Source organism: Tursiops truncatus, chromosome 9, assembly GCF_011762595.2.
Source record: "Tursiops truncatus isolate mTurTru1 chromosome 9, mTurTru1.mat.Y, whole genome shotgun sequence".
NCBI lineage: Eukaryota > Metazoa > Chordata > Mammalia > Artiodactyla > Delphinidae > Tursiops > Tursiops truncatus.
Window position 1 is genome coordinate 21,113,208 of NC_047042.1, and position 24,365 is coordinate 21,137,572.

Sequence of the window (24,365 nt, forward strand, 5' to 3'; positions counted from 1 at the left end):
ATTTAAAAAAGAAGTATTTGTTGAAATAAGGAATGAATCTATAATATAGATTTACTCTCTTGTGCAGATACTTCACTTTTTAATAGATTAAAAATGAAAGCAACTAAAATATCCATTAGTTATGATTAAATAAGCTATTAAAAATAATGACGTATATTTCTGAATATATAAAGCCCTCTAAGATAAACTGTTAAGTTAAAAAAAGCAAGGCACTGGGCCATAATACAAGTCTTGACACATTTAAAAGGACTGAAATCACACGAAATACGTTCTCCTCCAAGGAAAAATTATTAGAAATCAACAGAAAAGTACTGGGAAATCCCACATGTTTGAAAAATAAACAACTCATTTCTAAGTAACCTATGGGTTAAAAAAGAAACCACAACAGAAATAAGACGATATCTTGAGCTGAATAAAAAAGAAAACACACAATATAAAAATTTATGGAATTCAGCTAATGAATTGCTTACAGTGAAATTTATAGCTTTAAATGCTTTTATTAGAGAGACCTAGAGTCATTACTCTAAGCTTTCACCTCAGGATGACAGAAAAGGCAATGTAACTCAAACACAAAATAAGTAGAGGAGAGGAAATTACAAAGATCAAAGTAGAAATAATTGAAATAGAAAACAGAAACACAATGAAGCCAAAAGTTGGCTCTTAAAAAGGAATTTTATAAAATTTTGTTAAAAACCTTATTCTAACAAATTTGACAATCTAGATGAATTGTAAAAATTCCTAGATATACATAAAACACCAAAACTGATTCAAGAAACAGAAAATTAGAATAGACCTAAATCAAGAAAATAAATTTAATTAGTAACTAAAAATCACTCTATGAGTAAAAACCCAGCTTAGATGTCTTCATTGGTGAATTCTATCAAAACTTTTAAGGGGGAAATAATATCAATCTTACACAAACTCAGAAAATAGAGTGAGAGGGAGAGGCCAATGTTATCCTGACAAAAAAGCCAGACAGACTACACGAAAAGAAAATTATAGAACACCTCCGCCAACAGGTCCAAAGTCTTAACAAAATATAAGCAAAGAGAATCTAGCAACATACAAAAAGAATTCTACACCATGACCAAGTGGGGTTATCCCAGGAATGCAAAAGTAGTTTAATATTTAAAAATCATGTAAAGCACTATATTAATGAAGGACAACACTAAATGATCATCTCAATAGTTGCAGAAAAAAATTTGATGAAAGCCAAGACATATTGATTATTAAGATTCTCAACAATTTAAGAGTAGAAGGTGGGAATTTTCTTAACCTGATAAAAGGCATATGTTGGGCTGCACCCCACAGGCCTACAAGGCCAGTGCCTGTCCAGCTTTATAACCTAAGAAACAGACTGGAGTCAGGAACAGAGACATCAATGGTTTAACGGACTGGGGAGCGTACCCGTCTGAAGCAAGGTTCTGGAGTGACACCCCACCGTGTGCAGCGGGTGGTAGGCAGGATGCAGTGGGGTCTTTGCTTGGGTGGTGGAGAGAAGGGGAGATTACCAGTTATAGGGGAATTGATGTCAGGTGGGCTCATTAGTTACCAGGGAAACCAGCAGAGGGGCACGCCCCTCAGCACCCCTTTGATAAGAACAGTCACCAGCTGGGGCCTGGGGCAAGTACATAGGAAGGTCAGTCATGTGTGTAGGGTTTAGGTGAAGCAGGCACTGGCCAGGCAGGGAATGTCCAGAGAGCAAGAGACCAGACATCTTGAGTGGCCTGAACATACACTCCACCCCTACATACCCGGCACGACCCTTACAATCTTGGTCCGCCCTTCTTCTGAGATATCCCTTGGGTCACATATATAGGGGGCACTGCAACCAGATACCACAAATACAATACAGACAACAGCAGCCAGAGAGGCTCAAGAGTAAGCCACCTACTATGCTCAGAACAGTGAACAGTCATTTGCCAGGATGTTGGCAAACTTTGGAGCCAAGTGCTTAATGGGTCAATGTAAAGGGAGTCAATAGCAGCAGTGCCCTGTCCAGTTATCAGGAAGGTAAGGCCACCCCTGGTTTTCACAAACCCAGAGCCACCCCGCACAGGGACGGGTAGGCTCGGCTTTAAAACGAACATTCTGGTGGCCTAGCCAGGAGTCAGCAGTCACAGTAGAGGTCTGCCACCCCATGTTATATGTAGGGTGCCTTTAGGAGTGGACCCATTAGGTCTTTCCAAACAAAAGACAGTTAATCCCACTAGTTGGACTTGCGTGTCCAGAAGCCAGTCTATTCCATTCCACACAACATAGCCCAGTGGTGCTCATGCACAGCCAGTTGAACGGGAGTGTTTACTGTCAGGGGTCCTTCTGATGTATGGGCATGTGGGACTGGAAGATGGTGAGTCTTTTGCCCCATTGCCATAGTCAGAATAGCCGGGTCAATTTTTCATGGAAGTCTAGAGGAGTACAACAATGGGATCGCACCGTAGACCCAGCAATTAACAGACTCATTTTTGCAGTGAGGCTAGTGTTGTTACTCAGTCCTTGAATAAATTTCCTTCGCTCAGGCTAGGGACGAAATGTAAGACATCTAATAGGCGCAACACAGAGCAGATCATAACCATTAAGCAAAAGACAAGCAGAAACTCCATCTGAGGTAATACCACACCCGCCTGTGGTTTTTGTCCTGGTCTGCAATACAGTTCAAAAAACTCGAGTTTTCAGTAATACCACGTATACAATGGCCACCTAGTTTTACCTTGGATATCTGAACAACAGCTATTTCATTTTGACTTTCAAATGCATTCCCTTCCTCAATGGCCAAAGCAGATGTACAATGCCTATCTGAAGCACCACAAAACAGGCTACTCTGGTCGGTAAAATTTATGTTAAACCATGTATAAGCCTTTGGACTTCCCCATACTTCAATGTGTGCAGATTTTTCCATCATTTCCCCTTTCGACTGCAAATCTTTCAATAGAAAGTACTGATGAACAAAATATCCTTCCCTCGCTGCTGGGCACTAGCTCCTACCCCAGGCGCAGATCATGTCCCTAGATGCCAGGCCTCCTTTATATTGGCCTAGTCATTCGAGTTGGGGGAGCACTAATCAGATCACGTGAAAAGCCTCAGAGGGATGTTGATGGGGAAACACTTAATAGGCTATACATTTTATCACTTATACCCAACTGTCACACAAGCACTGAACATGTGCTTTTAGCAACAGACTTAAAGCAAGCAGTGTCACACTTCATGAGTAGTTATACTCTGAGACAATTTCACTAGATACTTTTCTTTCCATCCAGAACATCAGAGCAAAAGTATGGCTAGCGCAATAACATTCATAAATAGAGACCTCAATCAAAAGAACTGGAATTTAGGGCTTCCCTGGTGGCGCAGTGGTTGGGAGTCCGCCTGCCGATGCAGGGGACACGGGTTCGTGCCCCAGTCCGGGAAGATCCCACATGCCGCGGAGCGGCTGGGCCCGTGAACCATGGCCGCTGAGCCTGCGCGTCCAGAGCCTGTGCTCCACAACGGGAGAGGCCACAACAGTGAGAGGCCCGCGTACAGCAAAAAAAAATAAATAAATAAAAGAACTAGAATTTAATATCCATTGAAACATAATATTGTTTTCTCTAAAATTAGCCTCATATCCACCAAACACAGCCAAATCAAGACTAATTCGTCTGCAAAACAAGTTTGGTCCATCGACCTCATAGGCTCTTCCAAACTGGCTGAGGGGGGCTCAGGAGCTCAGATTGAATTCCCCAAAGGTCCCTCAAGGCCAGGAAAGCCATGCCAAAGCCCTGCTATCAGGCTCTGCCTTGGTGGATTTTTCTCTTCTAGAAGTCCCCAGAATATTGAGATTCCTGCACATGTCAGGAGACAGTCTTTTCCATTTTCCTGATAAGGCTGCTCAGAACCCAAGAGTCTCTGGGTTCTGGAGGGACCAGGCAGAGAGAAAAGGAAAATGCTTCAATTCTACCCACAGGTGTAGTTTACCAAATTGCTATAAATCATAACCAACTTGAGGGGAAGGGCTTCCCTATATCTGGAAAACACAGATCAAAACCAGTAACATTCCAGACAAAACCCATAAAAATTACAACCATATTCACCAGTTCACTCAGTGACCAATCCTTTTGTTTAACTTTTCATGAAGCCATCAGGTCTTCCATTAGGATTCTTTAAGTTCTTACCCAGTTCAGCAATATAATCTGAAATTTACCACGGACCTGTTATTGACAAAAGGTCCTTCCTATGAATCTTCTTGAAGATGAGGCACTTTTGCAAAAGCATCACAGTAAAACAATAACTGTCTATAAAAGACAAAAGACTTAAAAAGACACCTGGGGCTTCCCTGGTGGCGCAGTGGTTGAGAGTCCGCCTGCCGATGCAGGGGACACTGGTTCGTGCCCCGGTCCGGGAAGATCCCACATGCCGCGGAGCGGCTGGGCCCGTGAGCCACGGCCGCTGAGCCTCCGCTCCGCAACGGGAGAGGCCACAATAGTGAGAGGCCCGCTTACCAAAAAAAAAAAAAAAAAAAAAAAAAAAAAAAAAAAGACACCTGATTAAGCACCTGATTACAATGTACTCAATAAAGAAACTTGTTTACAATAACTAGAATTGTGACTGATTATACTCTTAACCCGTAAAAACCTTCATCTCTGGCAAAAAGCAAGAAGCAAGTAACTGTGCATTTCTGACTGGAAAATTTCGTGCATTAGTCTTCCTCTCCTAAGCAGGTAAAGGTAGTAAACAGACCTGCTCAGCGTTTAATGTTCCGATATTTTATCCTATTTGAAATGACCCTTGAATTCTCTTCTTTCAACTTTAGTTTCAAGTTACCAAAATCTGGAGAGACTATTTTAGATAGATATTCCCAAAACGTAATTATTTCTATAGAGTTTAACTAAAAGCTCTTTTTTCTCCTTTACTCTTAGAGATCACAGAAGATTAAAGTTCCAGAGAGGCAAGGTGTATCATCTGCATCTCAAAGGCACCAGAGAAATACAAAAGAGAAATTCCTTCTAGAAAGCTAGCTTAACCAATTACAAAAGGCTCACTTTGATACAACAGCAGAGGCATTAGAGGCCACTGTTCTCTAGATCTCTTGGCAGCCCCCATTCATCAAGGACAGCCACCATAAGACCCCATATATTAGTAGATAGCCACCCCAGGATTTCCCCAAGTTTCGGGCTCACCCCTGGAACTTCTGGGCCCTGCATGTTAGTGGACGGCCACCTCAGGACTACTCCCGCAACTTTCCATCCCCCATTCTGCATTTCCCTACGTCTCGGCGCTCCCGGGAGTTTCCTCAGTCTCCTGGCTGGCTCTGCCAATTGTTGGGCTGTACCCGCAAGCCTGCAAGGCGTGCGCTTGCCCAGCTTTAAGACTGAAGAAAGAGCCCGGAGTCCGCAACAGAGACATCAACGGTTTAATGGATGGGGGAACTTACACTCAGAAGTAGGGCCCTGAAGCAACACCTCAACGGCCTTCTTCACTCACAGGGTCAGGGGGAAGGGGAGGTACCAGTTATAGGGGAATTGATGTCAGGTGGGCTCATTAGTTACCAGGGAAACCAGCAAGGGGCACGCCCCTCACCACCCCTTTGATAAGAACAATCACCAGCTGGCGCCTGGGGCAAGTACATGGGAAGGTCAGTCATGTGTGTAGGGTTTAGGTGAAGCAGGCACTGGTTGAGCAAGGGATGCAGAGAGCAAGAGAACAGCCATCTTGAGTGGCCTGATCATACAGCATATAAAAATTACATCAGGGGCTTCACTGGTGGCGCAGTGGTTGGGAGTCCGCCTGCCGATGCAGGGGACAGGGGTTCGTACCCCGGTCCGGGAAGATCCCACGTGCCGCGGAGCGGCTGGGCCCGTGAGCCACGGCCGCTGAGCCTGCGCTTCCGGAGCCTGTGCTCCGCAGCGGGAGAGGCCAGGGCACAACAATGAGAGGCCGCGTGCCGCAAAAAAAAAAAAAAAAAAAAATTACATCAAAAAAATCATACTTAATGGTTAAAGGCTAATACCTTCCCACTAAAATTGGCAATAAGGCAAGGGTGTCCCCTCATAATTATTTCTATTTGACATCATACTGTAGGTTCCAGCTAGTGTAATAAAGCACAGAAAAGGAATCAAAGACATACAGCTTGGAAAGAAAGAAATAAAGCTCTACTACTAGATGACATAATAGTCTATGTAGAAAATGTGATGGAATTTACAAAAAAAGAAAAAGCCCCCAGAACTGAGTGTAACAGGGTTACAGTGTACAAGATCAAAACCAAAAATCATATGTATTTCTATATATTAGCAATAAACAATCTGAAAATGACAATCTGAAAATGGACAATGTTCCATTCACATTCACAATATTATCAAAAAGAATAAAATCGCTAGAAATAAGTTTAACAGAAGAAGTACAAGATTTCTACATTAAGAACTACAAACCATTGCTGAGAGAAATTAAAGGAGATTCAAAAAAATATTTGCAAATCATTTATCTTCTAAGAGACTTGTAATCAGAATGTAAAAAGGACTTTTACAACTTAATAAGAAGACAACAAACAGCTTAATAAATATATAAATGGGCAAAATATTGAGTAGGCATGTCACCAAAGAAGAAATATACCATATTTATAAATGGAGAGATTCAAGTTGGCAATTCTCCAAAAATTTTTCTATAGATTGAATGCAACATCAGAATCTCAGCAGGGCTTTTACTTAAAAATATAATTTAAAAGTTGATCCTAAAATTTATACGGAAATGCAAAGGACCTAGAATAACCAAAATAATTTTGAAAAAGGAGACAAAAGTTGGAGGATTCATACTACTTGATTTCAAGACTTAATATAAAGCTAATTTAGAGAGTGTGGTATGACAATGAGGACAGACATATAGGTCAATGGAAGAGAATAGAGTCTAGAAATAAACCTTCACATTTATGCAAATTCGGTTTTGACAAATTGCCAAGGCAATCCAAGCGGAAAGGATTTTTTTTTTAAACAAATAGTGCTAGAAAAATTGGATGTCCAAATGCAACCAAATGCACTTAGATCCTTACCTTACACTATGTTCAAAAATGATCTTGAAATAGTTTATAGGTCTAAATATCGGAGATAAAACTATAGAACTTCTAGAAGAAAGCAGGAAAAACTGTCATCTTGGATTAGGGAAAGACTTCTTAGATCTAACACAAAAGAATGATTCATATAAGAAAATACTGATAAATTGGACTTCATCAAAATTAAGAACTTTTGTGCTTCAAAAGGAAGCATTAAGAAAATGAAAAGACAAGCCACAGACTGGGAGAAAATAATTGCAAGTCATTTATCTTTTAAAAGACTTGTAATCAGAATGTAAAAAGGACTTTTACAATTTAATAGGAAGACGACAAACAGCTTAATAAATATACAAATGGGCAAAATATTGAGTAGGCATGTCACCAAAGAAGATAATTAACGTTAATAAACATATGAATACATGCCATGGTAAACACATGAAAAAATTAGAGAAATGTAAATTAAAACCACAAAAAGGCATCATTATACAGGCGCTAAAATGGCTATAATCAAAACGACTAGCTATACCAAGTATGGGCAACAATGGGCAGAAACTGGAAACCTCACACATCGCTAGTGGGAATGTAAAATGGTATAGCCATTTTGGAAAACATTCTAGCTACTTCTGAACAATTTAACTATGCACTTATCATATAACCCAACTGTACCACTACACTCCTATCTACTCAAGAAAAGTGAAAATGTATGCACACACAAACACTTATATCCAAATGTTCACAGCAACATTATTTTTAAATGCCAAAACCTGGAAACAACTCAAATGTCCATGCACTGGTAAACGGAGTAAAAAAAAAAAAAAAATGTGGTACCCATACAATGGAATACTACTCAGCAATAAAATGAAACAAACTACTCATACAAGCACCTACATGGGTAGATCTCAACAGCATTATGTTCAGTAAAACACTACATACTGTATGATTCCACTTACAAAAATTTCTAGAAAGGCAAAACTATCCAGAAAGCATGTTAGTGATTATCTGGGGGCTAAAGGCATTGGGATGATGGATGTTCTAAGGATTATGGTGATTGCTGCATAACTATATCATTTTAGCAAAACTTATTGAAGTATATAATTATAATTGGTGAATTCTATGGTATGTAAATAATACCACAACGATGTTTCTTAAAGGATAAAACACACCCTAATAACCAAGATATTCAGAGCAAGATGTGTATGTATAATATCATTCCATTTATGTTAAACATACTACATATATACATGCTAGTGAAGGCTACAAAATTTCTAGAAATGTATACAAACAATATGTTTGCCTCTAGGAAAAGGACTGGAATCCTGGGAAAGGAGAGATAATTACTTTTCATTGTATACCTTCTGACACTATTTGTCTGAAAAAATTAAACCACATAATCACTTTATAAATAAAAAAAAAATCCTAGTAAATAATTTAAAACAACCATAATCCAGACACAAAGATCCGGGTGTATGAATTTGCTCTTGAAGATTTATGCTTATCTGAGTGAGGCCATAAGCACTTAGAAGTAGCCTATAATAAGATAAGGTGAATTTCATCACAAAAACATGGTGTTAGTTCCTATTAATTTCAGAGAGCTGACTACAAATTGTGGGGATCTGGGAAAACATAAGAGGATTTGACTAGAAATACTTTAAGCATTACAGGGTACTACATTCTGCAATTCTACACTGGCCACAAAATACAAACAAATTCCTTGTCCCCAAACACAAACAAAATGCAACCAAAACTTTGAATATTTGATTTCTATATCTGTCTGCAAAAATACTGAATCACTATGCTGTACACCTGAAACTAACACAATATTGTAAATCAACTATACCTCAGTAAAAATAAACAAACGAACAACAAAAAAGCTTTGAATACTTGGGGATTAAATGGGGGTGGGAGAGAGTGGAGGGAAAAGAAGCAAGAACAGGGTAATCTAGCTGATAGCAGGCAGACAGAAATGTTTTCAGGAAAGGTACAAATGGCAATAATATAAATACATATTATACATATATATATATATATGAAAAAACGATTTCAGAATACTTTTTTCTGCTACATCATGCCTTTAAAAAAGGTACTATATATAAAAAGTGCCCAAACTTGTTTCTATGAATCATACAGTGGATACTGCAAAGTGATTTTCAGTTATTCCATTTAATATCAAGAACCTGTTCCAAAGATTTGATTTTCAGTTGCACATTAAGAAGATATGGCAGGGGCCTCCCTGGTGGCGCAGTGGTTGAGAGTCCGCCTGCCGATGCAGGGGACACGGGTTCGTGCCCCGGTCCGGGAAGATCCCACATGCCGCAGAGCGGCTGGGCCCGTGAGCCATGGCCGCTGAGCCTGCGCGTCTGGAGCCTGTGCTCCACAACGGGAGAGGCCACAACAGTGAGAGGCCCGCGTACCACAAAAAAAAAAAAAAAAAAAAGGGGAAGAAGATATGGCTATTTAATTAAGGATATTTGTTTTAATCTTAAGCAATGGGTGAAATTAAAATACACTGTCAATATTTAATTATCAAGATTCAAGTGCTGTTTTGTAATAATGCTTGAAGGTCACATTTAAGACTTCTGCTATCATATTAATTTTTATTTTTAAGATAGGAACATAGTACTTTGTATAGTGTTGCTCATAAATGCCTAGTATTTGGTGTCCATTTTCACACAAAAATCAATAATGTAAATACTTCCTTGAAGGGAAAACACCCGCAGAGAGAGCCAAATACATCATAAAAGGTGCTTCTTTCAGCTTTGACTGCTTTCACTTGCATTTCAAACTGACAGGGCTTTCACCCTGTTTTGAGTTCTTTGAATAGACAATCACATATGTTTGCCACACGTGTGCTCTTCACGCACAAGTTCCTCGCAGTACTGCTCCTTCTGACGCATCCCTGCCGTAGCTTTGGTGCTAATCTACACTCAACAGACATTTAATGAGCACCTATGCGGCCCATTATACTAAGAACATTCCATCAGGTTAGGTAGTATTATCATCCCAATATAACAGATGAGATATCTGAAGCTCATGGACTAAGTGTCTTAAGTCCCCAAACTGGTAAGCAGAAAACCAGGACTTAGCCTGAGCCCTTTCATTTATACCCTGTTTTCAAGTATCCTCTCTATCTGTGACGCTTCCCTCCTTTCTCTCCCTAGTTTCACTGATAATCAAGAGCAGAGCAGGAAAGAAATGAAGGAGGTAGTCTCTGCTCAGCCCCATTCCCTTCCCCAAAGAGCAGGTGGAAGGGAAGAAACACCTCCAGGGCTCAGAGCTCCTACCACAGTCCTCACTGCTCTCAGTTCCATACTTCACCTGGAACACCCAGCCCAGAACTTCAGCCCCAAGCCTGTTCCATAGCTTTCTTCCCAGGGCACAGAAGGCACTATGGGTGATTATTATTATATTTTTAATATATATATATTTTAAACAAGTTTATTTTCTTTTTTTTAAATTTTCTTTATTTATTTTTGGCTGTGTTGGGTCTTCGTTTCTGCACGAGGGCTTTCTCTAGTTGCGGCGAGTGGGGGCCACTCTTCATCACGGTGCACGGGCCTCTCATTGTCGCGGGCTCTCTTGTTGCAGAGCACAAGCTCCAGACGTGCAGGCTCAGTAGTTGTGGCTCACGGGCCTAGTTGCTCCGCGGCATGTGGGATCTTCCCAGACCAGGGCTCAAACCCGTGTCCCCTGCATTGGCAGGCGGATTCTCAACCACTGCGCCATCAGGGAAGCCCTATGGGTAATGACTGATGGAGCATCCCTGTAGTAATTGAAGTGTCCTGAGCAACGCTATTTACAACTCTGAAATGATTTTTCTATGGAGACACAGCTCCCATTGGTCCTTATGGGGATTATCAAGACTACTTGAGCTTGGAAGGAGTTGAACCAGCTTCCACATGCTAGCCTGCAAACCTATGCACAGCTCAGAGTATCACTTCCTTGGGAAAAATCAGCTTTCTTAATTAAGTCAATGGAAACCAGTTTGAAGCCTCCACAACTGAAACATTAATGAACTTTTGGAATACAACCCACTTATACTCGGGAATTCAACCTTTACCCTCTCAGTTCATAGCCATATATATATATATATTTTTTTTTTTTTTCTCAGAGTCCTAACCACTGGACCGCCAGGGAATTCCCCACAGCAATATATATTTGTAAGACTGAAAACACTATTTTTATTGTGCTTAATATAATATAGGAAAAGATACATTCTCAAAATTAAAAAGCACAGCTTCCTGGACTCATGTTTTTCTTTCTTATTTACTCTTTTACCTTCATTTTTTAAAGTATGATTTCACAGACTTGTGGTTGCCAAGGGGGAGGGGAGGTAGGGGAGGGATGGATTGGGAGTTTGGGATTAGCAGACACAAACTACTATATATAGAATGGAAAAACAACAAGGTCCCACTGTATAGCACAGGAACTATATTCAATATCCTGTGATAAACCATAATGGAAAAGAATGTGAAAAAGAATACACACACACACACACACACACACACACATATCTGAATCACTTTACTGTATAGCAGAAATCAACACGTTTGTAAATCAACTATACTCAATAAAGTTAAAAAAATAAAAATAAAAATTTTAAAAGTGCCATTTCATTCAACTCCAGAGAAACTTCCATTTTTTCGATACTATTGTAAAGGTTCTACTACTTCACCTGCATACTGATTGCTGAGCCAGTGTTTATCTTACCTCCTCGATGGATAATCAAAGAAGTCTCGCTTCCAATGGGACAGTCCTTAAGTATATCCACTACTTCCGTATGGCTCAGGTTCTGTACATTCTGCTGGTTGATCTCAACAATGATGTCGCCTTCACACAGGCCAGGGCATCCCTGAATGTCAAGTATTTGTTTCACCCGCTGTCCTGTAGGACTGTCTGCAATGGTGAAGCCAAAGCCCTGGGCACCTTTCACAATGGTTAAGGTCATAAGTTCAGCTTGGGTGGCCCCAGATGAAGCCATAGATACATTGTCGTCATGGACAGGTGGTGGATACGTGCTATCTAGCTGACCATCAGCTGGCATTGAGTGCAAAGTATGAGGCGGCCGATCTGTTATATCTGGAACCGACTGTGAGGTCCGAGAAATGTATTCCAAATATGTTTCATAGTTATGTCTTCCATTGACCATCACTGGAGGTGGCCTCTCCATTATTGCAAGGGGTGGCACCATGCTGTTAGCAGGATCTTCAGGATCAAAGGGCAAAGGGTAGCCACGACACAACACTAAGTTGACACTCTGACCAATAGGAACAGACTGGAAAAGTTTGACTACATCTGCATGAGTGTGTCCAAGGACACAAACTTCATTAATATAGACAATGACATCACCTGCAAGGGAAAAAAAGAAAGAGATTGACAACATGAGGTAAGTTCAATTAACGCTGACATGGAGAAATGGAATTATTTATGAGACTAGTGAAAGACGGTGCTGTGTTTCTCAGTAAGCAGTGAGAAGATCAATTAGAATAGTATTTAAATTCCCTGTAGGTGACTCAAGGTTACAACAGGTCTGCCAACAAATATAGTGATTAAATGCTGAAAAAAAAAGCTATTTGGTTATTCCTGAAGTTCAGAAACAACTCCATATTCAGAAAGAAAAGTTTACAAGAATTTGTACCTTGAAAAAGCACACATTCTATGCTTCTTTTTCATCTTCAGGGCAAATCAGTTAATAGAATTTTCAAATTATTGAGAAGTGGTAGTCATAAGTTTTGGATGAAGGACAAAGCCCAGTATATGGGTTTTTTGCTCTCACTTGTCTGAGTCAACTGTCTTTTTTTTTCCTTTTTATGGAAGAGGAAAATATTTTGCCCATTTTATTTTATCTCTCTATAGCAAAGTGTAATTGCAAAGGTTCCACGTCTACACAAGTAAAGATCAAGAGGACAGATTAAGGGATCAGCGATCTGGGTCCATATCCTGGCTCTACTACTTAGCAGATCTGTGCGACTGGGCAAGTGACTTACCTGCTTTGAGCCACAGTTCCTCATTTGTAAAGCTGCTGTGAGGGTGAAATGAGATGATGCAGGAAAAGGGCTTGGCACAATGCCTGCCATATGGTGAGTGCTCAATAAACGTGGACCATTATCAATATTATTGTTGCTAAAATAGGAGGAAGGGGATGTGAGACCCTAGCTTTCAAAGAGGAAGCTTCCAAAGACATCCTCTCATCTTAGATAAAGTGATATTTCTGCAGATCTTTTCAAAAAAGGCATTTGTCCTTTCTCCCCAATGAATTTAATCACAGAGTTACAGAAGCCCACTGATCAGAAGTTAACTTTATGTTATTAAAAATGTCCTGAAGGCAAATTATTCATTATAAAATATATCCAGAAAGACAATATTTCCTTCTTAAAATGCAGGGAAAACATGTTTGTTTGAGATGTTGTTTAAAAAATTCAATTATGTATGAATAACAGTTTTATTTTCGGAGCACTGCTCTATCATGGATTGATATTTTTACCCTCAAAACCCATAATATTTGAGAATTGAACTTGCAAATTGAGATTGTGCCTGACTATGCTGAAGAGTATATGAGAGATTAAAAGACATGTTTTCACAGATTGTCAAATGAGTAATTCAACAGTTATCAGTCTATCAGGATACTTCTGAAATGGGTAGTGTAAATGGCTAGGGATTTCATTCTGAGACATCATTGCCCATCAAAATTGCAAACATCAAAAATGAAAAACAGAGTTGAATTTTCAGAGTTAAATACTTTTTTGGCTTCTCTTAGTTGTCTGATACAAAATGATTTCTCCACTAAATACACTTTAAAAATAAATAATTCTATGAATAGAACATTGCTGAGTAAAATGCCCTTAACTACATACTCTCAGCTAACACTCTTCCCAAATGCTAGAGAACTGCTTGAAAGTGCTAAAGATATAGACAGAAAAGCAAAAACAAACAAACAAAATGAAACAAAACAAAATAACATTTTCAGTGATCCAGGTTAGGTCTCATTCTGGAAAATGTCACAGACTATGTGATTGGTCAGGTGGAATCACTCTTCAATTATGTCTTTCAGAGAGGGTGCTGGTGTAATGTCTGGGACACTGGGCCATGACTCAGGACTGAATTGGGATGGGCATCCACTCTGCTACAGTGACTTCTCAACAGACCGTGGCAGTTGGGAATGTTTTGGCATCATTTTTAACTGGTTAAGGTCATGCCAGAGTCCCAGAGAAGTATCTGATCCAGACAAACTTTTTTTCTTCTCCTCCTTGCCCCTTCTATTTTTAAAGTTACTATATATATTTATACACTGAAAGGTTGAAAGACTATAAATACTTGTGTACTACCATCCAGCTTAATGATTAGAACATTGCTTATATCAGTTGAAGCCCCCTGGGTAGCATCCTCTCCCACTTGCCCTCCTTTACTGCCCTTTCCAAAGGTAACCATTGTCCCGCATTTGAGGTTTGTTAATCACATGTACTTTACATTTTTATGACATATCTAGGTACACATAAACCCTACACAGTTTAACCACTAAATAATATCTCTTAAAATGTTTTTGCATATTTTAAACCTTTTGTAAATGGTATACATATTAATCTTCTGTAATCTCTCCAAATGTATTTATGATACTTATCTCTTTTGATACATTTACCTCTAGTTCATTAACTTTCATTGCAATATAATATCTGTTGGATGACTACATCATTATTTATTAATATTTATCCATTCTTTTGTTAGTGGACACTGGGGTTCTTGTGAATTTTGGGCTATTAAAGATAACTCTGCTATGAACCTCTTTCCATGGCCCTTATGCACATATGGGAGAGTTTTTGTGAGGTATCTACCTCGGGGTAGAATTGCTGGACACAGGCCAGTTGTGTCTTCAACTTTGTTAGAAACGGGAAATGGCTGACAAAATTGGTCAAATCGGTTTTCACTCCCCTCGGTAGGGTATCAGAATTTTCATTGCTCCCCATCTGACACAATGCTTGCCATTCTCAGACTTTTAATTTTCAATAATCTAATGGGTGTGATCATGGTTTTAATTTGCATTTCCCACTCTGCTAGTAAGGGTGAGCATCTTTTCATATGTTTATTGGCCATTTGGGTTTTCTCTTTAGTAACTCTCCTTTCCCCGTTTTTCCTATTAGGTTAGTCTTCTGTTTTTAAACACATTGACTATTTTTCTGCCCACCTCCATTCTCGATCCAACACCCTCTGTAGGTTTGGGAGGCTGCATGGTATAGTAGACATTACATGGAATAGGGAACCAAACGTCTTTGGACTGATTCCCAGCTCCATCACTTACTAGCTGTGTGACTTTCAAAACTAATTTAAATCCTCTGTGACTCAGATTCTTCAGAAGTAATGAGGAACAATAATAATAGCAACTTAGTGTGCTACAGGAAATAGCAAATGAGATCACACAGGTGAAAGTGTCTGTAAGCTGTAAATTGTTATGCGAAGGATAATTGCTATTTCACTAATTATTATCTGTCCTTGGTTATATCCGTCTATAAAATCAGGACAGTCCCACCAAGATATTCCCACCACAGTCATAATTAAGGATGAATATGAGTTCCTGAGTGGGCAAGTGAAAGGCAGGAAAGTAACAAATGCCATTCTCCTCTATAGCTCTCCCTAACTTTAATCACAGTTAACAAACTCCCCAGCCCCCAAGCATGCTTTATTCTTCCTTCTGCTATGCCAGAAATTCACAGGAAAAAAGAACTAAGTTCAAAGCTCTCACAGTTCCCTGCCAGGTCTAAAGAGTAGTTATTTGAATTATAGTGATTAATATTATCTATTAAAGTGAGTTTTAATGTGATCTTGCTATTTAGAAACAGAATAAGAACTATTTGTGGTTCTTAGTAAGACTGCCTTCTAAAATTTATGGATATTTTCCACTCAGAGCAATTTTTCAAGTCATCAAGCAAGCAAGTGATAAAGGACCCTGCAATAATACCTTTGTGGAGCTACTCAGAAGGTTTCTGAATGTAAAAGATGAGGGGCCAGTTATCACAGGACAGAACTATCTAACAACTTGACACTACTTAACTGCTCACTTTAAAAGTAAATGGATGCCTAGGGCTTCCCTGGTGGTATAGTGGTTAAGAATCCACCTACCAATTCAGGGGACACGGGTTCGATCCCTGGCCCAGGAAGATCCCACATGCTGCGGAGCAACTAAGCCCGTGCGCCACAACTACTGAGCCTGTGCTCTAGAGCCCACGCTCTGCAACAAGAGAAGCCGTGACAACAAGAAGCCTGTGTACCGCAACGGAGAGTAGCCCCTGCTCGCTGCAACTAGAGAAAGCCCGTGCGCAGCAACGAAGACCCAACGCAGCCAAAAATTTAAAAAAAAAATACATAAATTTATTTTTTTTAAAAAAAGGAAATGGATGCCTAGACACTGTATTATGCCAAAACTATCGTAGATGGAGACGTAAGCAAACATTCGCTTATTCAGAGGGAGAACTCATTGGGTAGGATATTTATAGACCATGCTGTATGAATGTCATTTACATGTTGTGAAGTAAAAATATGAGCCACCTGGTATGTGCCTTCTGATGGTGCCACGCCAAGTCCTGAGGTAGACTGGGCTCATGAGCACAGAAACGGACGTCGTTAGGAAAACCGGCTCCAGGTCTAACCCTGTTGGCCTACTTAAACGGGAGAATGGAAAAAGAGTCACTTGATGTCTCCATCTCTCAATTTATTCTTTTATAAAATGAGAATTAAAATATCTCCTCCATTTCCTCTTTCACAGGGCTACTGTGAGAATGAGATCATCCTTATGAAAACACTTTTAATTTTACCAAAGAAAGGTTCTCCATAAAAATAAGAGGCTGCATTTCTTTTGAGAGCCTAGCACACATTTTCATCGCCATATTGCCTGCAAGGTTACATTGTTTCCTATATGGCCATTCACTTTAGGACATATTGAGGCCAGATGGTTTTAGGGCTATTGCCTTCAGGTCTATTGGTCAAATTTGGTGTGACTCATGAGCTTGGTGTCCCCAACAGGGCTGATCTCATTATGACCTGATTCCCAGTTATGGGATTTCAAAGTGCAAGTGAAGGAGAGTGAGGCTGATGAAGCAGGAAGTGTAAACTGCTGGCCTGTATGAGAAAATGTTCTAAGGTAATTGGTTTCTTTCTTAGTCATGGAAATCAAAATACAATATTGGATACCTCTTGGGTACTTCATCATTTTGGATAAAATAGGGCACTCTTTAGTAAAGCACTGATTGCTTAAAATGGAGTTATTTTTAGACCTCTTTCCTCTGCTCCCACCTTCTTTGAGTCACTGAGGCTATACAATCTTCCTTTTCAGCTGCTCTCACTTGCCACCTGCTGTCTACCTTCCTTACCCACCACCTTGGACCAGACTAGAATAGTTCACTTCACACTCCATTCTGATCCTACTGTCTCCTCCTATTAACTTCAAGCCACTCAATCTTCAGACCTACTGCTTAACACTCTTTACCACTAGCCTTTCCAACTTGTGTTTGTATTCACCCCCCCAATAAGTTACCTTTCTTGGGAAGCTGGTATCTTTACTGTTCATAATTCATAACTTGATAACTTGCCTTTTTATTTGAATCCTGCTGTTCCTCTACCCTCAAGTGCACGTCTTTTCTATGTATAACTTCATTCCAGATAATTCCTTTCTTTCCTGACCTCTTCAAAGATACCTTCCATTATTCCTACACAGATTGCTCCTGTCTCACGTTTGCGACTACAGACTCACCTCAAACTTTATTCCTTTGTGAGAGTTTTCTACCTGTTCCAAGTTTTTTCCGTAAAATATAGAGTATCATTACTATGCTGAGAACTTTTTAGGTATTTAGGATAAATTCTCATTAAATAAAGGATAGAAAGACTTAGGAAAATAAAAACTGGATTGGATTTCACAGCTAAATTCACTGCTGTGTTTCTAACTTGTTTTTGTCAAGTCATATAGATTTTTGTTAAAAGAAAAAAAAAAATCTCACTGACTACTCCCATCCCACCAATTACATGTATTTTACATTGAAAAATTACTATTTTTTGAGTTTCCTCTCCAGCTAATACAATTTGACTGCCCTTTCTTCTTTCTGAAGCTTGTGTTAGTTTGTGTTTTTTATAATAACAATATATGATTTTATTATAACAGGCAATTTTATTATAATATTGAATATTCATTTTCCCTCTATTCTATAACCCCCCAAAACATAATAAATTTTGACATGTACTTTTGGGCATGTGCCACTCATCACTTCTATTAAATTGAAAATAACTGTTCTTGATAAAATGTATTCCCCAAAGTGAAGCACTGTGGTATGTCAGATAGACAAATAAAATTAAAGCTGGGTCTCCTTGGGTTGTTCTTTGAGAAAGTCATTCACCAGTTTCATCATCTATAAAATGGGCTAACAATAGCTGTTCTATCTACCTTATAGGAAAGAGATGTCTGTGAAAATGCTCAGCTATCATGATATATAAATATACATATTAAAAATTTTTAACAAATGACTGATAAAGAGTGGAAAGCAAGAATATCCTAAGAAGGAGAAAGAATAAGTAGCTCAGTTTTAAAAAAAGAAACTGCTGAATTTTATTAAATTATTTGGCAGTTTGCTTGCAGAAATTTGAGAGGACAGATAATGTTCATCCTTGTAGCTGAATACACTGTTTCCCAACAAGGAAGACTAGTGCCTCATGAAAGTATCCTCAGACTCCTCATTCCCTTCTGGAATAGAAGTAACAATGTGGCTAGGGTGGAGGGATCAGGACAGAGGATGGGTGAACTGTGTGGCAGGGGCTGTCGGGGGTGGTGGTGGATGGAATGTAGAGCATCCACACGTGAGGGTCTTGGCATTTTCTCAACTATGTCACAAAGTGAGAAAGGTCTGATGACAAGTATCCCCCAGATACAGGGGCTTTTGCCTTGCTTTCTCAGTTTTCCTGATGAATTTGTTACAGGGTTCAATGCTTCTTATTGCCCCAAAGTTTTTCCTTATGCCTAAATCTAATTTCTTTTGCTAAAAATCACTATTTCCTCAATTTCCATTCTCATAAAAGTGGAAGCATCAGTCTTTTGGAATAATTTAAAGCAGTTTCTAAAATTCCCAAATGGCCTCTTCAGAGTGAAAGTTATTAAAACAGCCATCAATTGGAGAAGATTCCATCTTGGAGGTTCTGGAACTTACCATCATTCTATTGACTTTAAACATCTGTCTTGCAAAGAGCATTACTGCAGACACCAACAAATTTTGCAGAAATGCAAAAGCAAATACTTAGGTTATGGAAGGTATAGAAGGCAGGACAAAAGCCTTCATCAGGAGAATTTTAGGTTAATTCTTATGTGCTACATTATAAATGACATTGTGAATGAAAATGAGTTGAATTGATCTGTAGCACTAAAATAAGATGTTTTAATCCTCTTTCTTTCTTTTTTTTTTTTACATTATAAAACCAAGTGTGGCATAATGGAGAGAGCACTGATTTAGGAGTCAGAAGGTTTATGCTTACGGCCGAAAGTTTATGCCAGGTATGCCAATAATTAGTGGTGTCATTCTCTGGGTCTTATCTCTCATTTGTTTACTAATTTATTCAGCAAAGATTTACTACCATGAGTCAGGCACCATAGCATAAATAGAGAAGATTGAACCAGATGATTTCTAAGACATTTTCTTCACTCTGAAATTCTAACACTAAGGTCCTTGGATTCTACCTCTTAGCTATGTCTGCAATTGTTCCACCACCCTAGGTTGGGAACTTACCCATTGTATGAACTCCTGGAACAGTCCCTTAGCTGGTCTTCCTGATGTCATAGCAGGAGAGACTAGGGAAGGAGGAGAGGGAAGCCTAGCATATGGAATGACTCAATGAGTCTGTGGGATTATGGGGTTACCTAATTTCACCCCATATTGACTAGGATTACATGGAGTTGTTATTAAGCCCCCTCTTCTGGTCAGGATCGTCTCAGGAACCAGGAGAATGTTACTATTCTGCAGGTCACAGGCATTCGTTTCAGGGACTTTAAAGCACTGGGCACTGCCTTCCACCTGCCTCTCTATCAACTCATTTTTCATACCATACTCTCTGATGTCCTTTCTACTTAATATCTTTCAGTGCCTGCTCATAAAAAGAGAATAGAGTCCAAGTTCTCTAGCTCAGCATAGAAGGCTCTCAGTCTACATTTTCACCATTTCTTGCCTCTTTCCAACCTACTCTGTGCTTTAGTTGGGCCAAGCTCAGAGCTGTGTCCTACACATGCTACATCATTCCATCCTCTCACTCTTCCCATGCTTTGTCTCCACTAACAAACTCCTAGTTACCCTGTGAGACCAACTTCACTTTTTGGATCATCTTTCTGACCACCATTTATTGTTGAGAGTTAGTGACCTCTTCCTGTGTGTTACTCTTCCTGACATCTTAATTCTTCTACCTTTCTAACCACATTAACCTCACCTAGAGCTTCTCTGACCATAGTGGCTACCATTTTAATACATTTAATATTTATCTGGCATTTAACAAATTCTATTTTACCTGATCCTTCAGAAATCCATTTGAGGTTATTACCATTGTTACCTGTATTTTATACATGTGGAAACTGAGCCTAGGAGAACTGAATCCTGGTAATTAGGTAAGATTTAGGAATTGAACCCAAGCTTTAACACAAATGTTAAGAATTTCAAACAGACCAGGACATATTTTTACTTGGGGACACTTTTTTTTTTTTTTTTTTTTTTTGGTACGCGGGCCTCTCACTGTTGCGGCCTCTCCCATTGCGGAGCACAGGCTCCGGACGCGCAGGCTCAGCGGCCATGGCTCACGGGACCAGCCGCTCCGCGGCATGTGGGATCTTCCCCTACCGGGGCACGAACCCGTGTCCCCTGCATCGGCAGGCGGACTCTCAACCACTGCGCCACCAGGGAAGCCCGGGGACACTTTTGTGTCCCTCCAATCGTACCAACTGACATGCTGGGTAAAATACCCTTAATTCCTGAATATGAAAATTGAGAGATGAAATGCAATATTCTTTTGATTACTCAAGTTAATAGAGGGAAGCAGTGAAGCAAATAATTGCAAACTGGGGAATCAACTGTAATATCCCAGTCCACTTTCTGCAGTGCTCCAAAATGAGCTGTTTGGAAGAAGGCTTTGAGGATGCTGACGCAGAGAGGTGACAGGGCACTGTAACCCACAGAACTCTGTAACCATCATAAGCTATATTATAAATTATATCAATAGCTATGTGATTTGGGGCAAGAAATTTAACTTTCCTTGGTCTAGTTTCTTTCCATGCATGGAAAATCAGAAAAGGTAGTTTCAAAGGTGCAGCTTTAAAAGTTCCTTCTGAAGAGAATGTGGAAAGCCCTTCTACTGCACTCATATAAGGCATTGGGAAATTTCACTGGTGCTGTTAAACAGACAAGTGACAGGCCTTTGGGGGCTTACCCCAAGGTTCCTTGATTTCTGACAAACAGCCAGTGATTCTAACACTCTTATCTATAGGCAAAAGGATACCAAGACGTTGGCATGGCTCCGTGTTTCTCAAAAGACTGAAAGCCTTCTTAATCATATTTTATAATTTCATCTGTGTGACCTGGTGCAGATGCCTAATTAAAAGCTTGGTTAAAAAAAAAATTATGTTTAATCAGCATGCATCCGACAATTACTCTGGCAGATGTGAATTAGGCTGACGATATATTTACATTTCTTTTGTGTTTGGCACTGAGTGGTAAGATATATTTAAATACTTGCATTTTACTTTGTTGGAAAGGAGGAAGAAAGAAATACATTCTAAGAGAATCTAAAGACACTGATTATTTGCTGATCTGGCAGAGATGAAACAACACTTCAGATTAAAACTATAAGTAAAAAAAAAACTATAAGTAAAGCCACAAAAAAAAGTACAAAAGACTGTTTTTGTTTCTTTTTTTCTTTGCAAAACTCCAAAGAGCAGAGGCTTTCTAAATAGCTTCCTCACGTTAGGAATTCAATATCATAAAATGTTCAGTGAATCTATTTTCCTAAAAGAATGCAATGACTTTTAAACAAAGACAAGAAAAAGAGACAAATATATTATCAGAGGGACCCTATAAAATGAAAATAGGTTCCTGCATCTAAAGATAACTTTGGTCCACCAAAGACCTCCTGGTCCCAAGTAATATCAAATGGCAAAAGCTCTACCAGAGATCTCCATCTCAATGCTAAGACCCAGCTCCACTCAACGACCAGCAAGCTACAGTGCTGGACACCCAAACAACTAGCAAGAAAGGAACAGAACTCCACCCATTAGCAGAGAGGCTGCCTAAAATCAGAAGAACGTCACAGACACTCCAAAACACACCACCGGATGTGGTCCTGCCCTCCAGAAAGACAAGATCCAGACTCATCCACCAGAACACAGGCACTAGTACCCACCACCAGCAGGCCTACAAACCCATTGAATCAACCTTACCCACTGGGGCAGACACCAAAAACAATGGGAACTATAAACCTGCAGCCTGAGAAAAGGAGACCCCAAACACAGTACGTTAAGCAAAATGAGAAGACAGAGAAACAAACAACAGATGAAGCAGCAAGGTAAAAAGCCACCAGACGAAACAAATGAAGAGGAAATAGTCAGTCTACCTGAAAAAGAATTCAGAGTAATGATGGTAAAGATGATCCAAAATCTTGGAAATAGAATGGAGAAAATACAAGAAACATTTAACACGGAACTAGAAGAACTAAAGAGCAAAGAAACAATGATGAACAACACAATAAATAAAATTAAAACTTCTCTAGAAGGAATCAATAGCAGAATAACAGAGGCAGAAGAATGGAAAGGGACATGGAAGGTAATATAGTGGAAATAACTACCTCGGAGCAGAATAAAGAAAAAAGAATGAAAATAATTGAGAACAGTCTCACAGACCTCTGGATAACATTAAACACACCAACATTCAAATTATAGGGGTCCCAGAAGAAGAGAAAAAAAAGGAACTGAGAAAACATTTGAGGAGATTAGAGTTGAAAACTTCCCTAATATGGGAAAGGAAAGAGGCAATCAAGTCCAGGAAGCACAGAGTCCCATACAGGATAAATCCAAGGACAAACACACCAAGACACATATTAATCAAACTATCAAAAATTAAATACAAAGAAAAAATATTAAAAGCAGCAAGAGAAAAACAACAAATAACATACAAGGGAATGCGCATAAGGTTAACAGTTGATCTTTCAGCAGAACCTCTGCAAGCCAGAAAGGAGTGGCAGGACATATTTAAAGTGATGAAACGGAAAAACCTACAGCAAAGATTACTCTACCCAGCAAGGATCTCATTCAGATTCAACGGAGAAATTAAAACATTTACAGACAAGCAAAAGCTAAGAGAATTCAGCACCAACAAACCAGCTTTAAAACAAATGCTAAGGGAACTTCTCTAGGCAGGAAACACAAGAGAAGGAAAAGACCGACAATAACAAACATCAAACAATTAAGAAAATGGTAATAGGAACATACATGTTGATAATTACCTTAAATGTAAATGGATTAAACGCTCCCACAAAAAGACATAGACTGGCTGAATGGATACAAAAACAAGACCCATATATATATGCTGTCTACAAGAGACCCACTTCAGACCTAGGGACACATACAGACTGAAAGTGAGAGAATGGAAAAAGATATTCCATGCCAATGGAAATCAAAAGAAAGATGGACTAGCAATTCTCATATCAGACAAAATAGACTCTAAAATAAACACTATTATAAGAGACAAAGAAGGACACTACATAATGATCAAAGGATCAATCCAAGAAGAAGATATTACAATTGTAAATATTTATGCACCCAAAAGAGGAGCACCTCAATACATAAGGCAAATGCTAACAGCCATAAAAGGGGAGATCAACAGTAACACAATCATAGTAGGGGACTTTAACATGCCACTTTCACCAGTGGACAGATCATCCAAAACAAAAATAAATAATGCAAAACAAGCTTTAAATGATACATTAAACAAGAGGGACATAACTGATACTTATAGGACATTCCATCCAAACACAACAGAATACACTTTCTTCTCAAGTGCTCATGAAACATTCCCCAGGATAGATTATGTCTGGGGTCACAAATCAAGCCTTGGTAAATTTAAGAAAACTGAAATCATATTAAGTATCTTTTCCGAGCACAAAGTTAGGAGACTAGATATCAATTACAGGAAAAAACTGTAAAAAACATAAACTCATGGAGTCTAAGCAACACGCTGATAAATAACCTAGCGATCACTGAAGAAAACAAAGAGTAAATCAAAAAATTCCTAGAAACAAATAACAATGAAAACATGACGACCCAAAATCTATGGGATGCAGCAAAAGCAGTTAA

At 39.3% G+C, this 24,365-nt stretch overlaps 1 protein-coding gene across 1 annotated transcript in view; it reads right to left on the reverse strand.

Annotated features, from left to right (window-relative positions):
* The window catches only part of MAGI2 (membrane associated guanylate kinase, WW and PDZ domain containing 2), a 1,339,714-nt gene that overhangs the window by 226,093 nt on the left and 1,089,256 nt on the right, over positions 1-24,365 (reverse strand). Inside the window, exon 10 of the mRNA XM_033862934.2 lies at positions 11,726-12,364. Within this exon, the coding sequence (XP_033718825.2) occupies positions 11,726-12,364 (639 nt within the window). The remainder of the gene's footprint in view (positions 1-11,725; positions 12,365-24,365) is intronic.